Below are 22,047 nucleotides of genomic sequence, written 5' to 3'. Positions count from 1 at the left end.
TGCCATTGGCATCAGACAGTGGGGATCCTTTTGAATTAGGTATGCACCGAAATGAAAATTTGTGGCCAAAGCCGAATAATATTAAACGCTTGGCCGAATACCGAGTACCGAATACTGAATGCCGTTTTTTAGTTTTTCATTAGTTTTTGCAGATGAACCCCCTCCAGATTAGTGTTGTCACGGTACCAAAATTGGGACCCACGGTACGATACCAGTGAAAGTATCACGGTTCTGAGTAGTATCACGATACCACAGCAAAAATGAGGCAGATGTGCCTTTTGTCATTTATAAAAAGATAAATCACTTTTCTATAATACATCAATGATATTTCAATGGAATAAATTACTTACTGACTTATTCATACTTTAAAAACAGCATCAATAGGTGATTAACATAGGGGGGATCAAAATAAAATAAATAAATAAATAAAATAAAAATCAACCAGCCACCCTCCTCCCCTGACAAGTAAAGAACAGTCCCTTCATAAGTAAAGAACAGTCCCTAAAGTGCGGTGAGGTTTGTGGACACAAAGCAGGAAATGTGAATGGCTCGTTTCTCCTCTGATACGCCACATACTGTGTGCCGCCACAGCTCAGCTGTTCAGGTACTTTTGGGCAGTCATGACAGCAAGTTATTCACCTGGAGCTGGACTTCTCCGTCGCCTGTAAGCCGTTATAATGCGCCGCCGTATTTGACAGGAATACATTCCTGTCTGTGTTTGTGACCCCCGTTCAACCCACAACCGGCGGGATTCGCTGTTTCGTTTCTGCTGCTGGTTGAAATCTGTACTCACAATGATTTATTTTGCCCGCACAAAACTATTTTAGTTGCAAATGCGAGTGCGTTGACGGACTAAAATATCGCCTCACTGCCGACATTTTAACGCCAGAGCCACACTGCCTGCGAAGCGCAGCGCACCGAAATTCTCGCGCGAGCTGGAGCACCTCCGTTCACATCAGACGCGCATTTCTCCGCGCCGGTTGACAAGCGATTCTGCTCCCAGCTGTTGTTTTTCCATCATGGGTAACTGCCCGGCTTGACACATTCGCTCGCGGCTCGCGCAGAAAATATACCAGACGCCGAAATGATTGCTGCTGGGCCAGCGCCGGAGCCGCGCAGCGCAGCCGGTGTGGATGACACAATCGGTTAACATGGGCGCCGAAAGGAAACTGGCTTCACTTCGAATCGAAGCTATTGGCGGCGCTTGCGCGGACGGTGTGGCCCTGGCGTAATCCGTCCGTCACCGCACGCTGTTTGATTGCGTTATCAAAACACGCCGCTATTATTTGGCCTTGCTTTTCACTTATTCCACCGAATACCGAATGTGTGGTTTTTTTTGCAATTTTCGGCCGAATATATTCGGTTACCGAATATTCGGTGCATCCCTATTTTGAATAAATAAATAAATAAATAAATAAATAAATAAAAAGAGAATGTAAAAACAGGCTCAAAGTTGCTCTGCTGCATCACATTGCCTCTGGTACAGTGAGGTATTCATTTGAACTTTTAAATAGATTGTACTCATTTTTTTTTATGGGTCTATGTAGTTCTTACCTGTTGGAGGCCTGCGGAGTCGCATGTAAAGAAAAACAAATAGACATCCAGGTAAAAATAACATTTAGCTGCTCTTATCCACATAATGTCTGCATGGGAAGTACAGCTTTTGTGGTTAATGCAGCAGCTTCATTTGATTATATTTCATGCACTCTGCTGCGAGCATGCAGCAGACATGTTATCCGTGCCCCATGTATTTTTGCCATACAATTTTTTGTTGGCTTTTCCCCCTTTCAGCTGTTGCCACATTAATGCTAATAAAACTTAAAAAAAACAGAGACACAGAGAGCTAGAGAGAAAGAGATATATTAGTATCAGTAGCAGTATGTCTGGAGGAGGATGCTCTCCTTTCAGTGTTTTCTCTGCAGGAAGTCAAGCATGAAGTGCCGTCTCTGGATGAAGTGAACTGGAACAGACTGATGTGTCTGTGTGTGTACTTGTGTGCAACTCTGTTTTCTATGTATGCTATATTCATCTCTGTATCTATCTGTGTCTCTGTGTGCGCTCTGTGTAAACGCTGTCGGGTGTTTTCTATTATAAGTGTTAACTGTACATTCCGCTGTCTCGTTGCCACCGTGCCTGGGGTTCTGAGCTCTACTGAATGCAGCTGAGTCACTGTGTGGTCACTGCTGGCTAATCACACCTCAGGAATATGATAACGCCACTGCTGCAGTCTCCAAATGCTGGCAGAACATCAGAATTACCCATCCCATTTCTATAAGGAAGTGATGAAGTCACTAGACATCTACAGTATGTCGAGTCAAGGAAGCATGCCAAGACTCCCCACTCTTTCAACAGTTTGTGTATTGTCAGCCAGTCCTTGAGTAAGGTATTAACTGCAAATAATAATGCAGCTGCTCATGTAGAGGTCTCTGGGTCACTGACACAGGAGTTGCAGCAAACATGTGCATGAATACTTTTATACCTGCAAATACATGTTAGCTAAGACGTTTATTTGGCGTGTGTTGAGTGTCGAATATAAATTGTTTTCTTTTGCTACAGAATATAAATCTGCTCTGTAAATTTAGAGTCCTATTTAAAATCAGTGGAGAAAAATGAGAAATTTAGAATATATTTCAATCTGTATTGTAGTCCTGTCTTTGTCATAACCCGTCAGCAAGCTTTATCTCTGTCTACATATTATTTTAAACGGTTTTGGCATAAAGCAGCAACAGCCACTGTTTTTGTCTGTAATCTGCAGAACATATATGCTTGTGAGCTTATCTGCAAACATAAGCACATGTCTCATCTTGTGCTGTGGCAAAGTGAACCAAGCTACCAATAAACATCCACCAGGAAAAAGTGCACTCCTTTTATCAGTTCGAAGGCTGGCTAGCTAATGGTTTATTAGCAGAAGCACCTTAAACAGCATAAAAACGTACCTGGGAATGTCAGCATCTGTCAGTTTAGATACTGGAGGATTTTTGTAATACTCCTGCCTACAAAGAGCAGTCATGTGTGTAACAGTAACAGTCAACAGCAACAGTGTAATTTCAGTTAGACTTGAAAATAGATCTGGTCCAGACTAAGCTCTTACTTTATGGAAATGCCTGAGACATCAACATCCAGTTAGTATTATGTAGCTGCAGCAGCACGAGGCAGAGAGGGAGGGCCAGGTATGCTGCATAATCATAAAGCACTAAACCATAAACTACAGAACTGTAGCCTTCTGTGTTTGTGTGTCATGAATAGGGATGTTTATCGATAGGATTTTATCGATAGCGATACAAATACCGATACTCCTTATCGGTACCGATATTTATCGATGCTCTTATCGATACCACGACATGTAATTTAGTGTAAAAAATAAAGAGATTACAAGATGGTAAATGATTCAGTCAATTTTTATTACCACAAGGGGGGTAACACCAGCAACATCGTTAAACAACTTACAGCACCTGCCTTTTAAGCCCTTAGCAAGTCAACATGTGCAGTGCAAGGTATAAAAACGAGCAGGCAGCACACCATCCATACAGACTTCAACTTCAACAAAACAGAAGCTTAACTTACAATTACAAATGCTTCTCAGAAGAAGGTAATAGATGAAATAAAAAAAAACTAGGGAGATGACCAAAGCCCTTACCTACATGTTCAACCCAACAGACATACATGTAAACAGAACAGTGTAGAGTAGACGTGTGTCTCCTGTGGTTGAGGACACTCGTTCAGACGGCGTTGAAGAGGCCTGGACGCAGAGGTAGGTGAAGGACAGTTGTGAGAGTAAGGGAAGTGTGTCTTTCTTACCCCACCACCAGTGGACAGGGTCTTGTTCAGTGGGGATAGGGGGAAGATCTCTGAAAACTGCCACCCCTTTTTTCAGTCTCTCTTGGATTGTTGTTGGTGCACTCTGCTGCTGTCGACTGAGCTGCCTTTGCAGCTGTCTGTCTTCCTCTGCGAAGAATTCTCCCAGTGCAGATACTGGTTTTGGATGCTGAAATATAGAATACCATATTTTTTTAGTTAAGTTTTTCATTGCTTTATGCTGCAACACAGCATAGGTTCACAAACATGTCAAACTTACATCCTCCTCCTCTTCATCATCCTCTTCTCCATCTCCCTGGAAGTCAGCTTCAGTCATCGACATGTCATCATGGGTCCATGGTGGTGGCCTCTTCCAGGAATGCGATCAGATAATCATCCTATTCACAAATAAAACAAACAATAGTTTCACATAATTTAACTATTGTCTTTGCCAGATTAAAAGTAATAGAGAAACAAAATGCTGTTTAGCATTCAACCATAAGTACAAACGAGCAGCAAAAAAGTCTAATGCAAAATCTGCACATTTTGTATAAGAGAATTGGAAGTGTCATCATCATCATACATAAGTATGAATATGAAGGTATATCTTGTCTCTATGGTGAGCAGCCAGCCATGTATGAATTGGGTTGGTAGTGTGTTTTTTTTTTTTAGTTTTGCACCTGATAACGTTTTGACAGGTCACCCCAGACTTTCTCTTTAATGGTGGCCACAAACGGAGAGTCATCCTCTGCAATTTTGAAGTGGCTCTCAAGCTTTGTGAGTATAGGGAGAATCTGGCTGCAGGTGGCTTGTTTGTCACTTGATACAGCCAGGGTGGACGTGTACATTATTCGCATCACGCTGACAAACTCCTGGGCTTTTTTGTAGTCATCCTCTGTGAACTTTTCAAGTCTGAGATGAATTTATTAAAATGTATTTATTGTACACTCATGCAGTTGCATTTGTTTTATCATGACATGAATGTTCATCGTTCTGGCATAGTCACTTTTCAAATCATTCAATCAGTAATTATGGTTAATACTAGAGTTATTTATTAATTTGAAAATACTGCTTCAGTGTCATAAATTCCAACCTACTAGATTACCTGTCTCTCTTCATCAGCTTTTTGGCTCGTGGGTCCAAGAGGGCAGCTTGTATGGCTGGGTATATCTCAATAAATCTTTCCACCATGAGATACAGCGAGTTCCAGCGGGTCCTCACATCCAGGACAGCAGTATAGACAGGCATGCCTGAAACATATGGAAACACACATGGAAATCAATTTAGATACATAGTCCTGCTGTGGCTGCTGTCTGAGTGATGATACTGAAACAATGAGGCTTAGTTTCTTACCCAGAAGTCTCTGCTTCTCCTCAATCACGTTCTTCACAATGGAAGATCTCTTGATCCACACAACGCAGTCCCGGATTCTCGCAGACCACTTGGCGACAGTTTGGACAGTGTAGACCTTTTGTGCACTGAAGTTGAGAGTGTGCGCACAGCAGCCAAGTTTTCTGATTTGGAGCTCTCGTGCGGCAACGTCCATGTTGGCTGCATTATCTACTGTCATGGCTACGACTTTTGCTCTAACACCAAACACACGCAAGCAAGCAAGCACGTCTCCTATCTCTTCAGCTACAACTGGACCACTCTGTGACTCATACACTGCCTGGGTTGATAGTACTTTGTGCATTAGCTGGCCCTCATTCACATAGTGGAGTGTGACAGTGACATAATGATCCTGTGTGATACTTGTCCACCCATCACTGGTTATGGCCACTTTTGTCACATTAACAAGCTCAGCTATTAGATTTTTCTTCTCAACTCCATACCAAGCTGGTAGGAGGGCGCCTGATAACACTTGCCTGGAAGGGGGGGTGTAACCTGGGTTGAGGGTTCTGGTCATCTCCCTGACAATCATCACAGAAAAAGCAATACAAAATTAGTTGTATGACAGCTAACAGCGCTCTGCCTTCAAACTTGGACCAACGTTACAGCTGGCAGCTGGCAATATAGGCTAAGCTAACTTATGCTACTGCCTAGTACCTACGGGAACTGCCCATTGGTTCGACAGCCCATTGGTTTGACATCTCATTGTTCCGACCATATTAAACCCATTGTTCTGAAGTCCGTTCTGAAATCATCATGATGCCCTGTGGTTAAGGTCTGGTTAGGTTTAGGCACAAAAACCACTTGGCTAGGGTCAGGAAAAGATCATGGTGTGGGTTAAAATGAAAAAGAAAGTGACAAACACATAAGCTGTGAGCCTGCTCTGCCTCAAGCCGGTCGCGGCGCACCATACGCCGCCGCGAGCCGTTCAGCACCGCGGACAGTCAGACTAATGGGATGTCGAACCAATGGGCTGTCGAACCAATTACATGGACCCGTACCTACCTAAACCACTTGGATTGGACTGTAGCGAAGGGCTGTAGATCCTTCACAATAAACTTGGTAACGGCCCTGTGGCATTCCTCAGTTTTTTCTGCAGACATCTTCATTTGACGTCGCTTGGCGATTGTGAATGGGGTTGTCTGCATCAGCAAACCAGCGGTGATGGCTGCTGCTTCGTTGATACCACCTACGGGATTAACGTAACATATATATCAGCGGTGCTAAAATTGATAATATATCCTCCTGAGTTAATGACTACATACTTAACGATTCATACTCTTACCGTGACTCGATGATGATGACGAAGCAGTGTCAGAGTCAGCCTGCACTTAGGAGGCCACAGCGTTGCAAGAGTTAGCGTTAGCCGAGCTGCTAACTTTAGCCACTTTGTTTAGGCAGTCAAACACGCCGCACTCCTTCAGCTTTATACTATGTGTAGACTGCAAGTGTTTCATTATGTTGCTGCCGTTACCCCCCTTGGACGCAACTACTTTCTGGCATATATTGCATCGAGCTGATGATTCATTAATTTTGATAAAGTGAGCCCATACCTTCGAGCGCTTAGCTCTGACGGCCGACATGATTGACTACCGTTCAACACGGAGCTGCGTCATAACCTGTCGACGGCGGAAATGTCATAATTACGCGACAGTTAGGTAGACGCTTTTAAAAAATACCGATAACAGTATCATTTGTCCAGAATCTTAGCGGTTCTCTGGCACCGAAAAATTAGGAACCGGTACCAAAAAATACCGGCTCTCAGTATCCCTAGTCATGAAGTCATACAGGTAGAGTTGTCTCAGAGAGTTTGAGTTGTTTTGTGTGCTGTTAAATGTCCTTTTTTGGGCGGTGATAGCGTAGTGGATAGTGCTGGCATCCCATGTACAGAGACGACGCCTCGCTGCAGCAGTCGCAGGTTCGACTCCTTGCGAGCATTTCTGCATGTCACACACACAAAAAGCTGCGGTGAAGTCGGACAGGTTCCTGACAGTTTCCAGCAGCCTTCAGTCCGTACAGGAAGTCACAGACACACTCACATCCTGTCTGGAATGATGTCAATTCATTAAAAAAGTGATCATACCCATGGATGACTTGTAAGAAGGAGCTGTTGATGAAGCCGCACGTGTGACCCACTGGCGGTGGATAAACAGGAAACAGCTGATATCAGGAATGAGCAGCTAGTACTAGTAGCAAGAGGGAAACGCAAACCTGACAAACACTACAGTAAAGATGCGCAACTGGGGAGACAAAGAATTGCACGCTCTCCTAGTCCTCACAAATGAAGAGGCCATTGACCATTAAGTGACGGGGATGGTGAAGGACGGGCCAACTTATGAGAGAATTGCCGAAGGACTGACCATTCGCGGCTTCCCTCGAAGTACGTCACTGTTTACCTCAGATGCTGAGCTACACATTTTGTTACTTGCTCACGCCCCCCATTGCCCTGAAAAAGGGACATTCTGTATGAACGAAAGTAGGCAGGCGGCATTATGCTGCACTCCGAAGCCTGATTGGGCTTTCCTGCAAATTTGCACAATTCCTATTTAAAAAGGGCTAATGATGTGCTTTTTTATGTTGTGTGATTCCTGTAATTGCTTAAGATGGGCTTCTTTGCTGAAAATCACCAGCAGCTTGGCTCTGCCTCACTATCCAAAACATAAACAAAGCCTCCACAGGTAGAAGAACTTACTGTGTAATGGTTGGGTGTCACTCCTATTAGCTTCTTAAGTAGTTTTACCATTACCTTATTTTTTATAATGGATGGGGTGTTCAGACATGCAGCTACAAAGACATGAGAAGCAGCAGGATGTCATCAATCAATCCTTTTCAATGGAAACCCACAGAGAAGTGCCAATATCAGAGGTATGAGGAGGTAATCTGGCAACAGACAGCATGAACAAACAGAGCTGAGAAAGGTTCTTCTATGTCCAACTAAGATAAAACAGATTCTTACACGTTTCAGATACACAGTCTGAGCTAGATATGTGAATTAAGTGCTCGGTGCACAGCAGTGAATTAAATGCAAGAGATAACTTGCCCGCCTCTTTGTATGAAATTGTCTGAGCACATGATTAAACACTTGTGTTATTTTAGCTGTTAAAACTGTGATTGGAGTCTGGGATGTTGTGATTTTCTGCCATACAAAGACTTTTATCATTCAAACCCATTCAAACTATGTGGTCACTGAAACAAGATTATACGTCATGATGTGATTGTGAACTTTTTGGTGTTGTTATTCTCCAAGCAGTGTTCCTGTTTAAAACTGTAGTCTTTTTTAGAACTGCAATCCCATGTTTGTTTGTTTTGTTTGTATCTACAAAATTATAAAATATCTTAAAATATTTACTAAAATATTCTAAAAAGTTTCTTGTCTAATAGTAAAGTTGTCTCTTTTGTACTATGTGTTTCCCCAATAACAATTTATTTATTTTGTATATCTGTATTCTTTGCACTTATTGATAAGCAAATCCTTTGTGCATACTAAGTAGCCATCATATGCCTATATATGGCTCACTTGAACGACTGTCTGATTGTTTGATTGACAGATGACGTGGGTGGGATGACACCTGGCTCTTAGCCTATATGTATACCTGCCACCTGCCTTTTCATTCATTCTTTTGAAGTTGCCTGAGGAAGACCGTTTGGGTCGAAACGTTGCTTTTTTAATCATTAAAAACTTACTGGGAGCTCTAATTCAGTGTGCGGATTTTCTTCTTCTCTCTGCATGGACCCCCATTATCCAGCACCTGACCTAAAGCAGGATTGGATGTGCGCACAACTACTCTGTCTTCTGTGATTGTGAACTTTGTCAACATTTATTTGTCTCGCTTGACAGTCAGTCAAGCAAGCAAGCTTTTTACTTTACAAGCCACAGTGATCATGTTCTCCCATTTTTGCATACTTTAATAGGCTACGCATAGGCTTTAGAACAAAAACATTTTATTGTCATTTTTATGATCAATTTCTGAATGCCAGATAAATGACATGTATTTTAAACAACTCTGTATTAGCCAGTGTATTACCAGAGATCCTGATCTCCTTGAGGTTGTACAAGTGAAAAGTGAGAAATTGTTGTGTGAAGAAAAGGGGGGGGCTGCTTCCTTTCTCACCTCCACACACATGGTCATTCATCAAGTGAACTGCTTGTAAATGTTGTATTGTCAGTTTCAAAAAGTTGCATAAAAGTTTCAGATTTAGCCCTCCCAGTTGTGATGGCCGGGTGTCTCTCTTTGGTATCAAGACCACAAGTACTGTCCTATCTCCTTTCCTTGCTCTGATGGCATCTAAACTCGGATCACACTTTCGTAAGCATGAAAGATAGTCTATAGCCCTTTTTACACAGCTACGAAGTCCCTTCTTTATGCCACCTTTGCACACAGAACCAAACAATAGTGACATCATGTCACTCCAGTGTGTGATTTTAGACAGCATGCTGGCATCACGGAAGTAGAAGAGGTGTGATGGGCGTAACATTTAACACAACAGTGTGGGCAACTAGTATTACATTCATTTCAAATAAACACAAGAAGTTTGTGCTCTAGAAAAGGATCAGCACTCAGTGAATAACCTCCTAAGCCCTATGATAAGCTATTATGGCAAGGCTTAACTATACAGACCAGTGAGCAGTGATAACTAACATGTCTTTGGGGTCATCGGGTGGGAACCTCCTTTCAGCGGTGTTTCGTCTAGTTGGTCCCACGACACCTCCAGGAGGCACAGTGATCTCTGGCGTCCCAGAGACACTCCCCTAATGCCAGGTCTCACTGCTCTCCACACCAACCCAATAACCTCCTTTACCTTACTTACACATGGCTTTCTCAGCCCAAACAGCACTGCCACCTTCAACCAAACCCAGGCTCCGTACATGCGAGCTCCAGGTAGAAGCAATGCTGATACTACCTTTCCTAGCACATTCACCATACTCTGTTTCACACGCTACATAGCATAAGTCCAATATAAGCTAAAGTTAAAGGAGATAGAAAAGATTAACTCACAGAATCAGCAAACACACTCACCTTGCAGCATGGTCTCAAACAAAAGGGATTCAAATAGGCCACTCCCACACTTAAATAACCTTCCTCTTTCTGGATTTCCTCCTGAGAGGAAGTGGATCTCTCCACCTGATCTCAAGGAGTTATGTACCCTGCTTAGTAGTTCCCCCTGCTGGCCCCCAACTGACATTATTTCTTCTCTTATAGATAAACTTGCTGGCTCTGGCTGCTTCATCTGACATTTCCCTCACTGTCTTCCTCAAACTCTGTCCCCGCACTCCGAGTTCCCCCAGGAGCGAGACAGCTGATCTTGCTATGAATCCCCTACACCCCACTTCCACTGGACAAATCCTAGTCTTCCATCCTCGCTGCTCAGCTTCTGCTCCCAAGTCTGCATATCTAAGCTTTTTTCTTTCATAGGCTTCTTCCACTGAGTCTTCCCAAGGAACTGTCAGCTCAATGAAATAAACCATCCATTGATTCACTGACCACAACACTATGTCAGGCCTCTACTTGGTACAAACTTTCCTGGGGAACAACAAGCTTTCCCCCTAAATCTACTTGCATTTCCCAATCACAAGCACCTTCTAGGCGGCCACACCCTTGCCTCCTTACTAATTTATCCCTTCTGTATTTCTCTCCCTCACGGACAAACTCAGTTGCTAAACTCCTATTCTTAACACCTTCTTAATTTACCTGTCTTTGTTTCCCTTCGATGCCTGCAGCTAAACATTTCAACACCTGGTTATGTTGCCATATATATCGGCCTTGTGACAAGCTAACTTTACAGCCTGACAAAATATGCTTTAAGGTTGTGGTACCTGAACACAATGGGCATGATGGGTCCTCATTTACCCACAGTTTTAGGTTCTGGGGGGTTGGTAACACATCGTATGTAGCCCCTACCAGGAATCTAATACGATTCTCCTCCATACTCCACAGGTCCCTCCAACTAAGCTTCCTCCTCTCTACACTTTCTCAATTCAACCACTGTCCCTGTTTAGCCTGGGCCACTACCTTTGCACCCCTTACTATCTCCTCCTGTCTACGTATCTGTTCCACAACCAGCTTTCTTCTATCTTTGAGACCTGCTGTATTCCATACCGGTTTGCCTGAGCCAAGCCCCAGGCCCCCCCGGCCAAACTGAACATTACCTACAATCTCTGCATGCCTAAGAGTTGCCTCTGCCTACTGAACTGCCGATCTTGGGTTCCACTTCCTCCCCTTGGTTGGATTTGGAACCACACTCCTAACTACCATGTCCTTACTCCCAGATAACAAGAGCTCTGTCCTGACCTTGGTACATTTAAATTCCTCTGTTAAACTAGATACTGGCAGCTGAACTATCCCTTTTCCATACAATGCAACACTACTTAGGCACCTAGGAGCGCCCAACCACTTCCTAATATAGGAGCTAACTGACCTTTCAATTCTCTCCACAACGGATATTGGAATTTCATAAATTGACAATGGCCACATTAACCTAGGATATGGCCCAAATTGCAAACACCACAACTTCAACTTTCCTGGAAGTTCTGATTTATCTATTCTATCCAATCCTTCAGCCACATCTTTTCTAAATTTCACCACCTGTTCCTCATCATTCAACTCCACATTGTACCACCTACCTAAGCTCTTTACTGACTTTTCCCTAATTGTTGGGATTTCCTCATCATCCATGACAAACTTCCTATCACTTAACTTCCCTCTACATATCGAGATGCTTCTAGATTTACTAGGCTTGATCTTCATGCTGGCCCACTTGAGGTTCTTATTTACCTTCTCTAGTAGCCTCTTTGTACATGGCATTGTTGTGGTCCTATAACGTATGTGTTGGCAGTGCTCTTTAAACAATTACAATAACATAACATGGCAATAACAATCATTTACAGTCCCTGTTATATGGCGGCTGATCTTTTCTTCTGTTCAAAGGATTTCCTGGACCTCATTGTTTGGCCAATTTTTGGAGATTTCTGGCCGCCGTTTTTGTTCTTTAAGTTAGCTGCTTACTGCAAACGGCTACAATTTAAATCTCCTGGGATGGATCTCACGCATAACACGAGGAGGCTTTGTATAAGGGGCTAGTGTTGCACTCAGCTGTACAAGTATTTAGTGAGGAATTGTGTGAAGAATGGGGGTGGGGGTGGGGAAGCTGCTTCCTTTCTCACCTCCACACAACTGATTATTCGATGAGTGAAGTGTGTGTGAATGTTGCATTGTCAGTTCAGGAAAGTTACAGGAATTGTTAGATTTAGCCCTCCCAGTTGGGACAGCCAGTTGACTGTCTTCAGCATCTAGAACACGAGCACTCTCCTTTCTTCAGTCTTTCTGTACTCTCACAGCTTCTAACTTGCAGACTGAACAGCACATAAAATGTTTGTCCCATGCTTTTCTTTTTAATTATGTTTTTCCAAAATGTCCTGGTTTGTGAAGAACCTCGTGCCGAAGCCTTACAGGTTCTGAAAAGGTCAGGTTATGGAAAGCCTTAAGCTGTGGGTTGGTTCTGTGTTAGGAAACAAAAGAGGCATAAAGAGAGACTGCCAGCAGTGAAAGAACCTGGGTGATCCCTGAAAAGATGTGTGTGTTTATCTTTATATTCTGCCACAAAATCGTATGTTTCCTGTCAGATATTTAAATATACCTTGTGTTTATAGCCAGATTCTCTTTAAACTAGGCCGCATATCTCTTGGTAACATCATTACTCATTTGATAGGGTAAATATAGGAGTATCCAGGTCAGGGTTTTTCCTCCAGTGTGAACTGGTGTTACTGAATATTTAGTATCTGCTGATACAGAGTCATGATATCAGCTGTAGTTAACAAAAATACTGAAGATAAAAAGAGTAAAAATGAGAACCGAGTGTGTTGGTCAGAGGATTTGGAAAGGGATGATGTCTGTGAGATTTGGGTCTAGAGCCTTTGGGGGGTGGTGTGTTTGTGTGTGAGTGTTTGTATTCTGGGGGGTCTGAATGTGGATGACATCAAAAAAGAGTTATCCATCTGTCTGCAAAGAGGAGAAGCCTGTCTGTCCTCATCTGCACCGGACTGGACTGAGCTGTTATTCTGTGCGTCTCTTCTGTTGAACTCACACTCAAACACAGGGTGCAGTTGTTGCCATGGTCCCTTTGTGACTCAGCTCCTCTGAGTTCAGAAAAGGAATGACAAAAAGAGTGTTTACCTCCAGTCGTGTCACTCAGAAAGGTTAGAGAGACCTCCTGCATTGCCCCTACCCTGAACCTACATTTGAGGTTGCTGTTTCAAACTGAAAGTTGAGTTTCTGTGGAGATTTACCCCATTGTTAAACTGTGCTGATCCCTCTCAGAGCTCTCGTGGACTCTTTGTTTGGGCCCTGTCGTCAGTCTAATTACTGTAATTCCCTCCAGTTGGAGAACAAAGGGACTGATCTGAGGATTAAGCCTGTAGACACCAGGCCTTCTGCCTGCTGGGACTACCTGTTCTTCCAGTGGGAGAAAGAGATTTGCAAAAGCAAGAAAACACAGTATGTCATAGCATAAAATTGAAGTCCAGAGCAGAAAGGCCCAGCACAGAGAAGAATAAAGATGCATGAAAAGGAATGAAACATGGATGTCCTGTCCTGCTGAAAATTGCTTCTTATGTGACCTGAGGTAGAAAATTCCTTTATCACACAGCTAAAATCTGCTTAGTCTGAGGCATGCAGTTTACTGTATTTCATTGTTCCTCTATGTTGTAGCATTGCACTACCACCAGACGGCAGCAAAGTGTTCCATCATAATTTCATCTGGGTGAGCTATTTTCAATTTCACAAATGTAATGTTTCCAAAAATTGCACCATGTTCTAGACAGGAGTCTAGGTGGTGCTTGTGTGTTGTTATGGTGTCAGCAGGGCTGCTCTCACTATGCGTTCATTGAGCAGCTCTCTCACCCCAAGACAAGGAAAGATATTGAAGGTGTGGCTGTGGTTTTGTATCAATGTTTGGTTAGAGGATGCAGAGTCATGGTGCAGGAGTGCAAATGTATTTTTTCTGCTACTTGAGTCCCAAATGTGTTATAATCTAATGTTGTGAATGTTGCACGAGGCCAGTTTCATCCGTAAGGACAGTAGAAGCTTAGAAATACAAAAAATGTTCAGTTTACCCATAATCCTTTGCAACAGGAACTATTCAACACAGCCTTTTAACTGGGCTTGTCCATGCACATAGCTTTGATTATTCCATTGATTTGTGATTATGACACAACATGTAGTGATTTTGAGGAGATTCATATGGTTTATTTTTATGAAATAATTTTAAAATTGCATTTAAATGTATGCATGTATTTTATTGTGTCTCCACCAGGTGGCTCTGCTTGGCTTGGACCTCTTATCTGCCTTAGTGACGAGGTTACAGGAGCGATTTAGGGCCCATGTGGGAACAGGTAAGACTCATTTATTCTGTTATTGTATTATATCATGATTTTCTTAATGTAGCTAAAAGCCACTTGCCACATACAATTGAGCAGGGACTGACAGAGCCCTATTTTCTTTTGCCTCAAAGATTCAGCTGTTGAATTAAAACGTGAAAGTTTTAGATTACTTTGTGTCTGGTTACATTTTTACAGCATCACTCACACGACATTATATTTTACTGGTATTAAAATAAGAATAAATTACTTGACAATTCAGATTCCTCCTCCTATTCTGACTGTTTTGCTGATGCCTGAAAGTGTGTCTGGCAAAAGGACAAAACCAAAAATTATTTTTTCCTTTTTTGTAACATATTTAAGAAATGTCAGTTAGTAAGAAACATGTTGGTAACACAAAGCTACAGACACAGCACTTCTCAAAAGTATAAAATACCTAACGCTCCTTACATTGTTCATTCCTACCCTTCAGTGATTATGTGGTCGTGTGATTAGCTTTTTTTTTAGTTGACTGTTTTGAAGGGATGCTTCAGTCTCTCCCTCTGTCCTCTTTCTCTCAGTCCTGCCCAGCCTTATTGATCGACTGGGAGATGCTAAAGACCAAGTGCGAGACCAAGACCAAACAGTGCTGCTAAAGATCATGGAACAAGCTGCCAGCCCGCAGGTACCAACACACATACTCACACACACAAACATGCTTTTGTGAGAGAGGTCAGTATTTCCATGAGTTTAGGATTTCAGCACACAGTCCGAATTAATTCCAGTGATGAGTAATGTAGATTTGCTGCCAGTATGCCTTTTCTTCTTTTGTGTTGCTCAGTACTGAGCTGTTGGCAGTTAATCTCATTCTTAAACCTTTGATACTGTGATCCAACACAACCCATACCTGTTAGCTGATACCCTTCTTTCAATGTATCCATGGGAACCAAATAATTGTGTTTAACTATGACCATTAGGGATGTTCTGATCAGGTTTTTTTTTTTTTTTAAATTGAATATCTGTCAACACAGAGTCCTGATCTGATACTTCTGTTTCCCTAGATACTAAAGCTGCACAGAGAACATTTCAAGTCGGTTTCTTAAAAGTTATTAAAATCAATCCAGTGTGCATCAGTGTTTCCCCCACCATTATATTAGGGGGTGTGATATGATATGTGATATGGGATGTATGGCTTAAGTTAGATAGCAGAACATAGTTAGTTGCGCGCTGGGCCTACAAACTGGCTGTTCTCCATTTCCTGTCCGATTGCAATGATCCATTTAAACAACAATAAAGCATGTTCTGTTGGTGTGTGTTGTTGCAGTATGTGTGGGACAGAATGTTGGGAGGCTTCAAACATAAGAACAACAGGACCAGAGAAGGAGTGTGCCTTTGCCTCATTGCCACACTGAGCACGTGAGTCAACTTGCTCCCTCCCATTGCATGTATACTGGTCATAGCAGTAAAGACAGTAGAAAGTCTGTATTTACGTACTCTTTAATGTGATTTAATCTTTTCAGTTGTTTGTTTCGACAACATTTTCCTATGGTGTATGATATGTATTTTTCTAATTATTCTTGTGAATTGGGACAAAACCTCACTTTTCGGGGGTTTACTTTTCAATTAGAGCAGGACATTTTTTAAAGGCCAAAATCATGACTGTCACACTTTGTAATGGGCCAACCTCCCAGTCAAACATTTTATACTTAAATAGCATACATGATAGATGTCAGAGGCAAAAAGTTATGTATTTATTAATTTCACATCAGTCGCAGTGAGTAGCCATATTAATTTTCAAAGTTACTAAGAGTTCTCTTAATGCCAATCAAAATACTCATTTTTAAACCATAATTATTATTTAATTTGGATTGGGAAGGGATATGGAGCAAACCTGTTATGATTGAGACACTCCTAATAGCAATATTATTCAATGAATTTATCATAAAATAGTTCACCACTACTTGAGCAGCATTCCTGCCTTTTAGGAAACCAGGAAGTGAGACAGGACATAGCTGACCCCTTTCATGGCTGAATTATGTATTTTGTAGAAATCTGGTTAAAAAAATCTGGGACACATATATAAAGGGCCAACATTTTCAGAAAGAATATATTTTAAAACAAAGATGATTATAGCAGTACATGTTTACACCTATGTTATAAGTACGCACCGTTAGTTTTAGATTTCGAAGGCTTCTAACACAGTTTTCAATTGTTTGAAGGTGTGAAGTCTTGTCTGGGCAAGTTTAAAGTAAAAAAAAAAAATGAAAGCAGTTATAATTTAATTTTGTGATTATTTTATTTATTCATGTATTTATTTCATTTGGTAGGACATGATTTGTCCCAGTTCTCAAGAATGAGTGATTAAATTTTTGTATAATATAATGGATCCATATAGGGCTACATAATATGCAAAAAAAATCATATTGTGATTATTTTCACAGATATTGTAATTACAATAAATATATATATATATATCTGTACGGAACAAGCATGTTCCCTTATGTCTGTTATATGATTAGTGGGCCAACCTATCTCTTTAGCACCACAATGCTTTATTTGTTGTGTATGTTGTGACACATTTTGCCTTTATCAAAAAATTACAGGTCCTGCAACTTGGATATTGCACTTGGCAATATTGTGATTTCAATAATATTTCAATTGATGTTGCAGCTGTTAATGAAATACAATTTGTTTACCTCCTCTCCTTGCTGTGAAGGGAAAAAACGATTTGCTTTCACTTGACTGTCATTCATTTGATAAGTTCTACGAAGACAGACATTGAAGTCTGAAACAAAACTTAAATTATTATACTTCAAAATACTGGTATATTGTAGTTTGACATTTTTGAAGACCATGTCCAGTGCTTTCATATGCTTTTATATCTCCTATCATCTGTTCATTGTGCTGAATCATTAAAATTCTTGTCTTTCAGATATGGAGCTCAAGGCCTGACCCTCAGTAAAATTGTTCCCCACATATGTAACCTCTTGGGGGACCCCACAAGTCAGGTATGGGCAGTCAGGCTTTTTTCGACATAGACCTTCCTCTGTTGTGAAATGTATTTCGTTCTTAGGTTTAGGGACCTCAAAGTAGAACATTTGTGCTGTCAGGAATTATAATACTTTGGGGAAAAAGTACACAAAATAATGAAAGATGAATTAAAGATGATTTTCATAATCTCCTAAGACATTAATCAAGTAAAAACACCAAACAAACTGCCGGTTACAGCCTCTCTGGATTTACTTGCTTTCATAGTGCTGTAAACTGAATATCTGGCTGTTTCACTGTTGATTAAATGAAACAGTCTATTCTTAGATATTCACAGGGTTTCTCAGAGTTTTTGCAATTATCTTTAAACTTTCATGAATTACATAATTAATCAAACAAACTAATTGATTACTATTAATTGATCATGAAAATTGATGTTTAAGCTAATCCTGGGTTTCATGTCAGTATGATCTTTAACTTGTGTATCAGGTGAGAGCATGAGTTCATGTTCAGACACAAATTGAAGCAGCAGGCTGCAACACTTCATACATGTTTCTCCCCCCAGTGGTAGCATTAAGCATTGCAGCTTTAGGTAAAGTAGAATCTGCAATGGAAGATTGATTCATTGGAACGATCTTGATGAATCTTGTGCCAATCAAAGAACTAGCCCCTGAATGAATCAGAGAAATAGCTGAGTTAAAGAAAATGTCAAGAAGGGCCAACATATATTGAAGTTGTTAACGATTTCATGTGTTGTGGTCATCAGGTACGTGACGGAGCTATGAGCTGCTTGGTGGAGATCTACAGACATGTGGGTGAGAGGGTGAGGATGGATCTCAGCAAAAAGGGCTTGCCACAGTCACGGTACGACTGCAGGAACCTGCCAACCTGTCCCTGCCCCTTCCTTCCATGCTTTCTGTTGGTTGTTCTTTACTGCTTTTTCATACTTCCTCACTTACCTAAACTTACACACACACACACACACACACACACACACACACACACACGCACACAGTGTATGCAGACCAGGTGCTGTTATGGTGGCAGTGTCTAGGCACTAAGAGGTAGCAGGCTACAACACTGTGGTTCTCCCACTAGTGGCAGAATTAAACATGGCAGCTTCGATGCAGATTTGCTTCCATGCCTGTACGTCACAGCCTGTAAACAGCTCCGCCCTAGGTGGCTTACCACTGAACCAAATCCATACATCCAGGACCAAATTAGTTTGAAAGAAGATGGGTATATATCTTTGAATTGCATAGAGCATTGCAGCTTGAATAAAATACTGTGCATTGAACTTGTCTGGGTTTGATGGTAATTGATTTATATGAGCTACATTACCTAGTAATAATAACATATATAGTCAGAATTAATCTACTGAGAGGTTTGGAAATTCAAGTTTGGAAAAGTGTGGAATTTAAAATGGAAAATGTTTAGGAAACCTTGTTTTTATCCTACTGTATGATCATTTGAGGATATTGTTTGTGGGCAACTGAGTGTATTTTCATACTGGTTGAGCTAATGTCCCACACACATTCTACTGTGTACCTACAGGACAGCTGCATAGGAGAAAAGGCCTCATTTATTTTCATTTCATGTTGGAAGTTTCACATTCACCCAAACTTTATTTAACTATGAAAACCTTGTGTACCTCTTTATCTTAACACTTCAGATATTGCTGCAGTTGTTTTGGCTCAGTAACAGAAATTAAACTTCATATTTACAAAGGTACTTCATAGTTTTTTATGCCTCTGCATCAGAAATAGCTGTGGCCAGAGGCACTGTGGGTTGTTGTTTTGTTGTCTGTCCCATTCTTGTGAAGAACAGCTTGAGATTTCTTCAAATTTGGCCAGATGTCCACTTGGACTAAACAATGAACTGATTTTGGTGGTCAAAGGTCAAGGTCACTGTGATTTTGTCTGTGTCATTCTTGTGAACGTGGTATTTCAAGAAAACCTTGAGGGATTTTATTTATTTATTTTACTTTGTTTTCAAATCTTGCACAAATGTACTCTTTGATTCCATGATGAACTGATTAGATTTTGGTGGTCAAAGGTCAAGGTCACTGTGACCTTGCATCAGCCTCATTCTTGTGGACATGATATCTCAAGAACACCTTAAGGGAATTTCCCTAAATTTGACACAAACGTTCATTTTGAGTTAAGGATAAACTAATTAGAATTTGGTGGTCAAAGGTCAAGGTCACTGTGACCGTGTCCATCTCAATTTTCTGAATATGATATCTTAAGTGCACCTTGAGGGATTTTCCTCAATTTTGGCACAAACATCCACTTGGACTCAACAGTGAGCTGATTAGAATTTGGTGGTCAACGGTCAAAGTCACTGTGACCTTAATTCTAGTTGGGGGTTTTTTATCTGAAGGCTGAAGTTGCTAAGAAAGTTCATTGTTGCTCATTTTCATGCAAGATTAGTCCTTTCTATCTAATCCATTCTCCTCAACTGTGCGGTGTCACAGATGCTATAAAATATGATTTTTCTTAGTAGTGCTTCTTTATCAAAAGCGCCTAAAACGGTTCAAGGTCAGCTTTTGGTCACTTTATTTGAACTGTTGTCAACATTTCTCAGTTTGGTTTTTACCAAACCACACAGCAGTGTGCTATTTATACTGCAAAGTAGAGGACCAGCTTTTTTATAAAGGTTTGTAAGTTATGGAGAGCTGCATTTAGTGTCACACATGTTAAAGCTGTTCTTTCTCATGGCTCACATAGGGCATATAAATAACATCACATTTACATCATTTTATTTAGCATACATGTAAATACTGTCATTAGTGTTTCCAGTTAGACTCATAACAAATTTATAGAAACAAAAACTGATCTTTGTAATCACCTGAGCTGGGCAGTTCCATAGCTGGGTTCAAGAGAAGATTATAAAGAAAAATGTCTTTCACCTTCCATATAATCCAGATGATTTCAGACAACCTTGGATTGTGATTATTTATATTCCTGTTAAAAGTATCTCACCATTAAGCTTACAATTTCCTTGTAGCACAAGGTTTCTTAGGTTTCACTTCCCTTTGATGGCAGAAGTTACTTTACGCCCTTTTCACGCCCTCTGTTTGATATATTTGATAAAAGCTCATGACAGAACACCCCACCAGATTTTTTGAGCCACTAAATCTGATTAATTGTCATCTGTCTCGTAATCACCCCCTGAACAAGCCCTTTGAACAGGGCGCCAGAATTTCATAGCTTAGGTTTAGATGAGCTGTATTTCTTTTTTTGTATCACATGCCAGCAAACATGTAGAGACTGTTCCGTTACTGTTTTGTCCTCGTCGTCCTGTTTTACACTGGACAACAGCCTCTCTCTCTCTGGCCTCAGTGCCAGTTTGTCATGTGTGTGGCAGTTCTGGACGCCATCTATTTTGGTCCTGGCCATCCCTGCTGCATGGAGCAGAGGGAAAGCTTCTCACCTCGGAAGTGATGGATGGTGCAGTCCAGGGTCCTTTTTACAGCCCATCCTTCTCTCTGCTCCAGTCCTCTGACACTTTGTTGTTATTCTCCTTTCATTTGATATCTCTTATACATATTCATCACCACCTGTTTGCTTATTTTTCTTTTTTCTTTTTTTTTTCTTTTACAGGTTGAATGTAATCTTTAGCAAATTTGATGAAGTCCAAAGATCCGGGAACATGATCTCATCGTCTGGCTCAGGTGAGTTTTCCTCCTGTGTGACAGCTCACTGTTGTAGCTTTAACTAATGCCTTTTTTAATGTGGTATCCAGGTGGCTCTTTGACCTTTTGATATGCATTCTTCAACCAAGTTTAAAATCAAGAAATAACTTCTATCTCGAGTCATTCAGAAAAGTCTTCAGGGTGCTTAAATGTGGAATGACAGTGCACTATGGCCATCCTCTCATTGCTTACATCATTGTTTTGCTGCTTGCACAGTGGGGAATGGAAAAGAGGATGGGCAGATGCACTGTGAATATCACAGCTACTATAGTGTCACTATAACGTGGTATGAACTAAGGACAGTTTGTAGATCTGGAGCTGCTCAGTGGTTTATGTGGTACAGGGGAAAATGTAAGAAACTTCTTTCTTTTTATAGGCTTTTTATATTCTGGCTTTCACTCTCATCACATTGTCAGTGTTTCGGCTGGCTTCTCTCCTGTAGCATCACTCATCTTTCTGTCACACTGACTTTGGGTGTGTCGGCTTCTTTTCCATGTTGTGTGTGCGTTGCTATGTGTGTGGAGGAAGAAGGGGGGTTGCAGGCCAGACGGACAGCCTGGAGCTACAGGGGATGAGATTTGTCCACAGGAGGTGGGCATCCACTGGAGCTTTCAGATGTCCCTCTGTGGAGTCAAAGACCAAAACAGACTTCCAGAGGCATCCCTCTTAACCTCGTATATAAATGTATCAGTATAGACAGGACAGAAATGAGACAAATTACAATCAGGGATGGGCGATGTACCAATTATACTTGATGTATCATGGCTTTCTTCCACTGGATGTATAAAATGACTATATTGTGAACATCGAGTATGAATTATGACAT

General features: G+C 41.3%; 2 protein-coding genes and 1 non-coding gene across 3 annotated transcripts in view; 1 reads left to right on the top strand and 2 right to left on the bottom strand.

The window, feature by feature from the left end:
* The window catches only part of clasp1a (cytoplasmic linker associated protein 1a), a 139,819-nt gene that overhangs the window by 41,190 nt on the left and 76,582 nt on the right, over positions 1–22,047 (top strand). The window contains exons 3-8 of the mRNA XM_049594919.1: positions 14,494–14,572; positions 15,118–15,221; positions 15,861–15,952; positions 17,469–17,544; positions 18,291–18,388; positions 21,130–21,200. Of these exons, the coding sequence (XP_049450876.1) occupies positions 14,494–14,572; positions 15,118–15,221; positions 15,861–15,952; positions 17,469–17,544; positions 18,291–18,388; positions 21,130–21,200 (520 nt within the window). The remainder of the gene's footprint in view (positions 1–14,493; positions 14,573–15,117; positions 15,222–15,860; positions 15,953–17,468; positions 17,545–18,290; positions 18,389–21,129; positions 21,201–22,047) is intronic.
* LOC125900107 (zinc finger BED domain-containing protein 4-like) lies at positions 4,082–6,613 on the bottom strand. Its single transcript, XM_049594893.1, has 4 exons — positions 6,190–6,613; positions 5,149–5,705; positions 4,901–5,045; positions 4,082–4,193 (listed from the first exon to the last, which is right to left on the bottom strand). The coding sequence occupies exons 1-4, from the start codon at positions 6,330–6,332 to the stop codon at positions 4,181–4,183; spliced, it is 858 nt and encodes a 285-aa protein (XP_049450850.1). The 5' UTR covers positions 6,333–6,613; the 3' UTR covers positions 4,082–4,180.
* LOC125900298 (U4atac minor spliceosomal RNA) lies at positions 13,972–14,098 on the bottom strand. The gene has a single exon (XR_007450844.1). It is a non-coding gene; the product is annotated as a U4atac minor spliceosomal RNA (small nuclear RNA).

Source organism: Epinephelus fuscoguttatus, linkage group LG13, assembly GCF_011397635.1.
Source record: "Epinephelus fuscoguttatus linkage group LG13, E.fuscoguttatus.final_Chr_v1".
NCBI lineage: Eukaryota > Metazoa > Chordata > Actinopteri > Perciformes > Serranidae > Epinephelus > Epinephelus fuscoguttatus.
The sequence above is the reverse complement of the archived record's forward strand: the minus strand, read 5'-3'. Positions and strand labels throughout refer to the sequence as shown.